The 10,446-nt window shown below is 48.5% G+C and overlaps 1 protein-coding gene across 2 annotated transcripts in view; it reads left to right on the top strand.

Annotated features, from left to right (window-relative positions):
- The first annotated feature begins 4,753 nt into the window (after positions 1-4,753).
- The window catches only part of GALNT2 (polypeptide N-acetylgalactosaminyltransferase 2), a 191,064-nt gene continuing 185,371 nt past the window's right edge, over positions 4,754-10,446 (top strand). The window contains exon 1 of one of the 2 annotated variants that reach the window (XM_025448668.3): positions 4,754-4,966. In XM_025448668.3, coding sequence (XP_025304453.1) covers positions 4,841-4,966 — 126 coding nt within the window. In that variant the 5' untranslated portion in view covers positions 4,754-4,840. Of the gene's footprint in view, positions 4,967-7,985; positions 8,188-10,446 lie in introns of those variants that run through there. The other variant, XM_025448669.3, reaches the window with a different exon arrangement.

Genomic DNA, 10,446 nt, shown 5'->3' with positions numbered 1-10,446 from the left:
CCAGGAAAGGCATATAATGGTCTCTGAATTTTTGCACTCAGTTCCTATCTGTTGTGTTGCCAAAAAAAGCAGATATTTGTATGGTTTACTATTTTCCTTTATATCTAATAAAAAATAGCATATAATATATACTCTTTGCTTTTTTACCTTAATAACATATCCTGGAAGTTATCTCCATATCTGTTCACAGAAGTGTTCCTTATTCTTTCTTATAGTCCAGTCAACAGTGTTTTATCAAGTTTTTGAATTTTTGCCAGTTTGTGAGGGGGTAGTTTCTCTGTAGTGTTAATTTGTAGCTCCACTATGAGTGAAGTTTAACATTTTTTCATATGTTTACAGACCCTTTTTTTAAAAAAAGATTTTATTTATTTATTCATGAGAGAGAGAGAGGCAGAGACACAGGCAGAGGGAGAAGCAGGCTCCATGCACCGGGAGCCCGACGTGGGATTCGATTCCGGGTCTCCAGGATCGCGCCCTGGGCCAAAGGCAGGCGCTAAACTGCTGCGCCACCCAGGGATCCCACACTTGGACAATTTTTAAGTATGTAGCTCTGTTGGCATTAAGTATACATTCACACTGTTGTGCAACTATCACCCTCATCCATCTCCAGAACTTTTTAATCTTCGCAAACTGAAATTCTGTACTTAGGAGTTGTACTATGCTAGGTACTTCGTATCAGTGGAGTCATATAGTATTTGTCTTCCTGTGACTGGCTTATTTTCTTGGCCTCACATCCTCAAGGTTCAGTGACTTCAATGACTTCAGACTGTCACTTCTAGCATTTAAAAAATTTTTTGGACTGCCAGGTCTGAAAATTGCAATGACTTCAGACCTGTTGCCACACAAATGGAAATAGACTTCCTACCCAAAGTCTGACTGACTTTTTTCCTACCCTTCAACATTGTAAAAGTTTAAACCCTATCATATGTTCCTTATTCTATAACATTAATAATGGTTTTACTCCTCTGATCAAAGCCTTACTGATACACAATTGATATGTCTTCATTGGGAATTGAAGTTTTGGCTATTAATTGTCCTTCTTTGTTTCATTTGATGTTCTTTGGTCTGTTCTGCTTTGATATCACAGCTCCTGCATTTTTTAGATTTGGGCTTTCTTTTCTTTTCTTTTTTAAAAGACTTGTTTGTTTGTTTATTTAATCAGGAGAGGGGGCCAAAAGAGAAGGGGAGAGAATCCTTAAGCAGACTCCTGCTGAGCACAGAGACCCACTGGGGCTGGATCCCAGGACCCCGAGATCAGGACCTCAGCTGATTAATTGAGCCATCCAGGTACCCCTTGGAAATCTTTTAATCGGTAAATTAAGCCCATTTGTAATGATATTGTGATATCAATTCTGTCATATTATTTTCTTTTACAATACCACATGTATTATGCTATACTTACTGTGGTGTTTTTTTGCCCCCACTATCTGGCATGTATTCTTTGCTGTTTTAAAATTTTTTCTCTTAGGGTTTTAAAATAGGATTTGATATTTGGGAATATTTATATTTTGCTTTGTGGTCAAGTTTTATATTATTATATTACCCTTAGTTCCTTCCTTTGTTTCTTTTAACATCTCATCTGTCCATTCTACATGGTTTCCTTTGACTTCCATCCATCTATTGCCTATTTTTTTCATTTATTGCCTATTTAATAGTCAATGATATGATTCTGTTTTTTTCTTTCTCCCTTCTCCTTCAATTGCTTTTAGTTGCTTGTGTTTTACTTTACCAGAAACTATAATGCATACATACTATTCTTTCAACCAATTAAATATATAAATGCTCTCCATCAATCATTTTGCTGGTTTTCCTCAGTTATCTCTCAGATGAGGGAAGTTAATTATCCAGGAGTTTTCTCTTGGATGAAGGAAGTTAATTCTCCAGGAAGGGCATATAATGGTCTCTGAATTTTTGCACTCAGTTCCTATCTGTTGGTTCGTAGCTGGACACAAAAATCCTTGGCTGGTATTTGCTTGCATTGAGTTTCTTATAAATGCTGCTCCATTGTTGTGTTGCTTTGTATGTTGATTTTAAGAAGTCTGATGCAGGGATGCCTGGGTGGTGCCTGCCTTTGGCTCAGATCATGATCCCGGGATCTGGGGTCGAGTCCCATATCAGGGTCCCTGCAAGGAACCCACTTCTCCCTCTGCCTATGTCTCTGTCTGTGTCTCTCATGAATAAATAAATAAATAAATCTTTTTTTTTTTTAAAAAGAAGTCTGATGCCAGCCTAAATTTGTGATCCCCATAAGTAATTTGATCTTGTTGCCTTTAAAATCCAATAGTTTTACTCAGATATATTTTGGAGTTGATTATTCCAGAATAGTTTTTCAAGGTACATGGAAGGTAATTTTGATATATAATTGAAATTTTCTCCTATTTCTGAATTCAGAATTTACATAACTACATAAGTACCATATAATTTGTACAGCATAATGAATTGACTAACATATATTGTGAAATGATGACCACAGTAAAGTTAACATTCATTACCTCATATAGATACAAAAAGAGAAAAAAAAAAAGTTTTCCTTGTAATGAGAACTCCTAGGACCTACTCTCCTAATAACTTTCAAATATGCCATACAGCATTACCCATGATGATGCAGTTAACATGTCAAACATTACATCTGGGATTCGTTTTAATACTAATTCTGCTTCACTGGTGTGTCTACATTGAGGACTCCAGTTATATGTATTTTGGTTCTTCTTTCCTTTTACCTCAACCACTTCTCTTTGAACACTTTTTTGTTTCTTTCTTTCTTATTGTTCAATTTCTTGATTATTTTCTTGCCATTCTTCAGTGTCCTTTTACATATATTTGACTATATTCTCCCATGGGCATTTCATAATTATTTTTTGTTTCTCAGATCGTTTTGTCTTCTTTTCCATATTTTTCTTGAATTTGATGAGCTTTAATTGTATTGCTTCTTAATTTTTGTCTAGTCTGTTCTTAGTTTTCGAATTTCTGATTTTAGTTGTCTAGATGTACGCACATTGTGTATGTGTGTGTGTGTCCATATACATGATGCTTTGTTCAGTTTGGTAGTTTGATGTGTGGTGTAACAATTTCTTCTGCTTCCTGGTTTTGTGTGTGTGTGTGTGTGTGTGTGTGTGTGTGTATGTATGTGTGTCATCAGCCAAAAATGTCAGGATTCATTTTTTTTGTCATAGGAAATGTGATTCCTTTTTTGTTTTCTTTTTGTGGTAGTTTTGTATTCATTCAATTTGATGTTACCCCGTTACTAAGAATTTTGACACTGGATTCCCAGTTCTATTTGTAGAGTGAAGTGCAGTTTTTAATAGATAACTGTCTGGGGGAGGGACTGGCCGTCTTTTATTTCTGTAGGATCTTTAATTTGCCCTTTGTACTTCCTTCTTTCCCTTCTCTGCTAGGCCTCCAAAGGGCATTACCCTCTCTTTATTTATTTGACTTCTCCCAGAAGCAAGGCTTCTTCAAGGCTGCCACCTCCTGTCCCATTCTCTTTCAAACCTCTTCCCTGTTAAGTACCTGACCTGTGTTCAGTTTTAGTTTTTGGTGTTGGACTTTCTCTTTGTAGAGGCTTTAAGCCGGGACTTCACTTAAGTCCTTGGCAGCAGTGCAAGGAGCGCTGCTGGAATCCGATGTCTTTTCTTTCTTCTACTTAAGAAGTAATTAGAAGTTCAGTTCCCGGCATTCCCTCTCCTAGCGGTGCCGAAGGCTTGTTTGTGTTTGTATTTTGGTGAGTAGAGATTCAGATTCAGGCAGCTGCCTTATCCTCCAGACGGGGAAGCTCCTGAAATCGCGTTCGAAACAACCAGCGCCAAGTAACAGTTCTTTCTTTCTTAGGAGCACGGGGAAACTTTGCGTGTGGCAAGGGCATCGTCAAGGTTACAGAGATCTGTTACGAGACAGGTGTATTTTCCCGAGATGTTTATGTGCTAACTCTTCTTTCTTCTCTTAAGAAAGCAACACATTCAAAGGAAAAGATCGAAAAAACAAAATACGTCGCATCCCTTCTTCCTCTTTCGCGTTTCTTAACAACAAAATAAAACAAAAATAATCCTGCTACTGAGGGCTGTCCATTTTCTCGGAAAAACGTTCCCTTGACCGCTCGCATTCTACCCGTGGGCCCCCACCTCTGACTAAATAAATACCTACAATCGACAACTGGGGACCAGGGATGTTTTGCTGCGAGATTAGAAAGAAAACTGCGGCGAGCAGGGGCGAAGTCGGGTCCAGCAGGCGGGTTTGCACCAAAGCACTCAGGCGGGCGGGCCGGGAAGGGCGAGCCCGAGGGGTCCCGAGGCCCGGGAGCGGGGCGCCCACGGCCTCCCCGGCGGGCCCCGGTGCGTGTGCACGTGTGTGTGTGCACGTGCGCGCGCTCCGCCGGGCCGGGCCGGGCCGGGCCGCCACCTGTCACTCACGGGGGCGGCCGGGCCCCGGCGGGGAGGACGCAGAGGGGCGGGGCGGGGCGGGGCGGGGCGGGGCCCGCGGACGCCCTCCCGCCGGAGCCCCGCGTGCTGCCGCCATGGAGACGCGGCAATCCCCTCCTCCGGCCCGCGTCCCGGCCCCCGCAGCCGCCGCCGATTGGTCGCCCTTTGCTCCCTGACCCGCTCGCCGCCTCCGAGGCCGCCGCTTCCTGCTCGGGCGCCGCGCCGCGCTCCCGGCCCGGGGCGGAGCTCGGGCGCCGGGCGCGCGCCGCCTTCGCCGCCGCCGAGCAGCCGCCCGCGCCGGAGGAGGAGCCGCCGCCGCGCCCTTCCCCTTCCTCCGCTCCTCCCCCGGCCCGCTCCCCGCCCGCGCCGGCCCCAGGCAGCACTCGCGAGCAGCGGCGGCCGCGGCCGGCGGCCGAGAGGGGAGAATGCGGCGGCGCTCGCGGATGCTGCTCTGCTTCGCCTTCCTGTGGGTGCTGGGCATCGCCTACTACATGTACTCGGGGGGCGGCTCCGCGCTGGCCGCGGGCGCGGGCGGCGGCGCCGGCAGGAAGGTGAGTGGGGCGCCCTGCCCGGGCCCGACCGGCCCCCGAGCCCCCGGCTCCCCTTCCCCCGCCAGCCCCTCGCGCGCCGACGCGCCCCCTGCCCCGCTGCGGACCCCGCGCCGGGACGAGGCGGGCCGGGCGCCGACGGGGGCTCCCGCCCCTCGGCTCTCCTCCGCTCGGGCCCCCGCTCCCCTCCCCCGGCCTCCCGGCCGGCCCCCCGGGGCAGGGGCGCACCGGGCCCTCGGCGCTCGGCCGGCTCGGGAGACGGCGGCCCTGCGGGACCCCGGACGCCTTCCTCGGCGCCCCCCTGCCCCTCCGTGCGCGTCCTCCGGGTAGACGTCCCCCTCTGTCTGCTCCGCGTAACTGAAGTTGAGTCTGGTCCGGCCGCCGGGAGCCCCGTCCCCTGCGGTGGGAAGTTTAGCGGCGGGGGTGTTGGGACGCACAAAAGGGGGTGGGGAGGAGAGGAGGGAGAGGCGGCCGCCTTTCCGAAGCGCCGTGTGCGGGAGAGAGGAGTCCAAGTTTCTTTCCAGCCCTTTGATACAAGCCGCTGCAGAGCCTCCCCCCTTTCCCCCTTGTCAGCGCGCGGCGGGAGTTGGGGGGCAGCTCGGGGTCAGCTCGGGGTCTCGCCGCTTTCTCTGCCCATCGCCCCTGGGGGCGGCGGCGGCGGCGGCGGGTGCAGCCAGCCGGGTGCCGGAGAGAAGGGGCTCCCTGGGCGGGTGTGAGCCGAGGGCCCGCGCGCCCCTCGCCCGGAGTGGGGCCGGCCACAGACACCCCCGCCCCCCGACTTCGAGGCTCTGGCCCGCTCGGCCCGACCCTCCTGGCCCCGCCTGGCCCGGGCGCCCTGCGCGTGCCTTTCCCAGCCCCGCTGCCTGGTTACGCGGGGGTGGTCCCTGTCCTATGGGCGTGCTTTGAGCAGGCTCCCGGGGGCCGAGGGGCTAGGCCCCGGGCACCGCATAAGCCCCCCGACAGCCGGGCGTTTTCGGGAGGAAATGGGGCGGCCAGGGAAGCCCCGACGGCGGGGTCCTGCGGCCGCGCGCGCTGCCGGCGGAGGGCTTTGGCTGGGCACATGCCGCCCGCGGGGTTGTGGCGCTTAGCGGGCAAGAGGCTTTGAAAGCAGCGCTATCTTTTCCAAAATCCTGTAACCCTCATTACTGTGGCGTTTAGTGTCACCGCGAACCCAGGAAATTCTGAGTTCATGGAGGTGGACCGCGGGTTGGGCTGGAACTAGCGAATGGTATTCTGAAACAAGCCAGACGGGACCGACCGTGCATGAACAGACTTTTTAGCCTTCAAGTCAGACAGGTGAAGTCAACGCTGAGGTTTGGCCGCCTCTGAGGTTTCCCCCCTTGTTTGTGTCATTGATTCACTGATTCATTCATTCTCACCTGAAGGTATTAGATGGAGGTAGGTATCTTGTGTGAGTCTTGGGAAATTGCATGGGTTTGCTTTATCTGGAGGGAACAGAAATGGAAAGTCTTTCCATGTGCTGAATTGGCCTAGCTTAGTTCTGCGCCAACAGGGTGCTCTTAGCCCAATTTCTTTTTCTTTTTTTAATGCAGAGAACTGCTGTAGATGTACCTGAAGTCTCTTGTTTATTCTTGAATGGTGAAGAGCAGTGCATCCAGTAGGAGCACTGCAGCCCTTTAAAAACTATGCTCATGTTAAACTGAAATTCTTTTCAAAACTTTGCTTTGCAATAAACTAGGCCTTGGCAGGTCTGCAAGGTCTGGTATGCTGGTGGGACCTGGCAAAGCCTTCTGCCTTTCATGCAAAAGAAAAACAAACAAATAAGCCACACTGGTATTTCTCTTTCCTTGGGTTTAGTACTTTCCTTAGTACCTGTGATTAGAAACAGCAACAGTGTGTCCTTAGCATCCAGAGAGGCTGCTTTCTCCCTGGTGGCCTTCAGCCGCTGGTTTTTGAGGGGTATCCTTAATTGAAAGAAAAAAATCCAAGAACTCTTTGTGACCTAGTGGCAATGGGAAGGTATGGAGATCAGGTAGGAAAAAAATGTGTGGGAAATGAACAATTATACATGGATTGGTGATTTGGGATTCTATTCTTTCTGTCAACGAACCATAAAATTTAATCCTAGCCCTTAGAATGGTTTAGTGATTTGTCAGTTGAGGAAGAGGTGTGTAAATGCAATAGCTTTTGAAATCACAGCAAAAGACTCATTAACTTAGGGTTGTGGATGCTGGTATAAAAGTCGAAGCTGCGAGACCATTCTGGAGGGCCTGAATAGAACCCCGCTGTCCTGAATTTCCTAATCTAGAGTGTAAAACTGGATAGTCTTCCTTCCTCCTGAATTGTTTCCATGGATTTAAAGACTAAAGAGTCTTCAAATTTAGTTCATCCTTATGATGAAAGGAAATCTGTTGGGTTTTTTGGGGGGGGGGCTTGCAAAGTATGGACTTAAAAAAGATCATGTGGTATGCAAGTGAAGGCAGAATGTAAATAATAGCTATAGTTTTTTAGATGCAAGTGGAATTAATGTTTCTTCTCTTGATTCATACTATGCTATAATAAGTCAAAGCTCTTGTTCTGTATTTAGCACGTTTCGCTCTGCCCTGATGTTTTTCACGGGGTACCAGGCTTCAGTATTAGGCTTTGGGGGATTGTCTGACGGGAGCCTGCCTGGTGTTTCTGCTGCTTCAGCACCCCTGCCCGGGCTTGTTGCTCTGTGCCCTGCCTGTTAAATAACTGATCTCAGGACTGTTATTCTCCATTTGGCAAAACCCACAAAGTCAACTCACCTCAGATTGCAGATCTAATACAGTGAACAGGAACAGGTGCTCAAAAGCAATCTGGGCATAGCAGCACCATTTGGGACTCAATGCTGAGGTTCAGGGTGGGTAGTCAATCAGTTTATGCATAATGTTTAAAATTATACCATTTACACATGTATAGATCTCTGCACTCCTCCCATAGTTTGCTTCCCCCCCCCCCCAAATTGATGATTTGCACTTCAATGATGCCTTTCCTTCAAACATCTTAAATGCTTTACAATTTTAATCATGTTAAGTCTCCCCAGGCCTTGGCAGGTTGGCAGTGGATAGAGCTATAGAAGAGAAGAAGGGATTTCTGTTGCAGTGAGCCTGCCTCTGGGTAAAGTGTGGCCGTTGAGGATGGAAAGGGAATGGTTTCCCAGTTTGTGAAGAATGATCTCTACCAAAAGAGAGCATGTCCAGCCTGAGATCCCTTGTCTGTGCTGCTCACATCCTCGGGAGGTAGGTGAGAGTGTTAGCTGAAGGACATGACCAAGGCCTGGGCATCCTGTTCACTTCCCATCCTTCCTTGATGAGTGGATGAACTGCTGCAGCCCTCACTTTGGGGGGCTTTGGGGGTTCGAGGATGGAGGGCTGGGGGGAGGGCGGTATTCTTGTAGGAGGCATTTGCAGGGAGGAGGGAGTGGTGAGAGACCTCACTTGGTTGGAGTGTGGCACGTGTATAGGGGAACAGTGGGGTATGAAATTGGAGAAGGAGGTGGGGACTGGGCCGAAGAGGGCTTCACATGCCAAGCTGACTCATTGATTCTCAGTTTGGTCTATCAGGGAAACAGTCATGTTTCTTGAGCTGGGTTATGGACATTCACAGGAAGAGGAATGGCATGAATCCATTTATTGGCGCTGAGTGACGTTAGCTCTCTACCACCTTCTGCTTAGTGACCTTTACTAATTCACTCTCTGACCCTCAGTTTTTCATCTTTACAGTGGCGATAATCATTTTCACCTTATGGCAGAGAGCTAAATGCCATTAGTAGGTGTTGAGAAATAGTAGATGCTGAATAAATGGTTTTGGGGCTGGGGGTGGTGATAAAGAACAAGTAAAAAGCCACAATACTCCTTGAAAAAGCCGAATATTGAACCAGGAATCTGCAGTGTCTTCTGGCTCTCTGGAAAATCGTTGATGTTTTTATTTTTTCTTTAGCTTTCATCCATTCCTCTGAGATTGATTTGTTTGGTTTATTTGGGCTTGTTCTAAAGAACCTTGAATGACATTAAGGACTGCCTTTGGGGGACGCAGTCTGGACTGCGCCAGCTCTCTCATGCCTAGCTGCGGTATAGGAGTGGGGTCCCCACCTGTTGGCAGCCAGCAGGCAAGCTGGATGGAAGGCACATCTTTCTCTGGCGATTGTGTGAACAGAGCGTGTGATAAACGTGCCCTTCAGTGGAGACTTCCTGTGGCAAGGAAGCCAGCCTGCTCCATCCCCCACCTACGATCTGGGCTCCCCTCTGTCTCTGCAGCCTTGCTTCTCCTGGCGGGAGGGGAGCTATGACTGCTCTCGGCTGAGTGGTTTGAGGTGGAACATGAAGCTGCCATGTGCTTTGATGGGTGTCAGTAGATATGTGAGTCTGTGGGTGTATGTGCAGGAGGGGACCCATACTACACCTCGCCACCTATAATCAGTTTGGAGTTTAAAGAAATTCCATTTGAAATGAGAGTTTGAAGCTGAGGCAGGGAGGGCAGCAGAGGGGGGAAAAACACTATCGCCAGAGAATCTGACAAATGGCACTGTAATATAAACTTTTCTCTAAAGAAAATCAAGTTTCCCTGTTCCCAAGTTATGTTGTGGCTGCCTCCGGGTGCTCAAACATAATGGAAACAGATTGTGACTGATAAACAGTGCCAAAGTAATGAGCGCTTCCCTTAACCCTCTAAGAAAAATGGAAAAGAAGTGGCTGTACCCAGTACAGAGTAGGGTCAGCTTGCTCAGGCTGTCAAACCTTGAGGTAGGGTTGAGGAGACCCAACTGGTAGAGGTTGTACGTGGCCTTCAGGCCCTCTGTAAATCTCTCCACCATACCTCCTCATGCGTGGTGGGTTTCCTATTTGGATCAGAGGAAGAGGTAATCAAGAGGTGGTCAGGAAAATGACTGGGCATGCACGCATTTATATCTCTATATGCATATAATATTTTGTTTCTGCCATTCATGTTTTTCAGATCTTTGGGGAGTGGGAAGTAAGTTTGGGAGGATGTCGATTTCAAAGCAGGCAATGCTATGCTGCCTACCTTCTAGCAAATCCGAGGCAGTTGGCTTAGTGGAAGGAGGAGGTGGTGGTAGTGGTGGTGGTGGTGGTGGTGATGGTGATGAGGGTGAGGCTGAGACTGCTTGGGGCAGAGACACAGGCACACACAGGAGTTCACTTTGAGGTTCTGGCTGAGATCCCAGGAAGGACTCAGGGTATTCCTGGGGAAAAAAAAAGAAAATCTATGCAGCCTCCTAGCTGGCCCAGCAGAATTCGAGGGATGAGAAAAGTAGCCAAACCTGGCCAAATCCACTCCCTGCTTTTGTTCTTCTGCATTTCTCCTTGTGAATCCTCTTCTGGAAGGTTTGCATGGATGAGATGATGCTGAGACATATAAGCTGGGTGGATGTCCAAATGGAAACACACCCATACCGTGATGCCACACAGATTAAAATAGGGGGATGCTTCCATACTGGTTGGTAAGTAAATGTCACTCCTAAGACTCTGAATGATTCCCAG

The sequence above is a fragment of the Canis lupus genome, chromosome 4 (assembly GCF_003254725.2).
Source record: "Canis lupus dingo isolate Sandy chromosome 4, ASM325472v2, whole genome shotgun sequence".
Lineage (NCBI taxonomy): Eukaryota > Metazoa > Chordata > Mammalia > Carnivora > Canidae > Canis > Canis lupus.
Note: the sequence above shows the minus strand (reverse complement) of the source record. Positions and strands in the feature narration are given on the sequence as shown.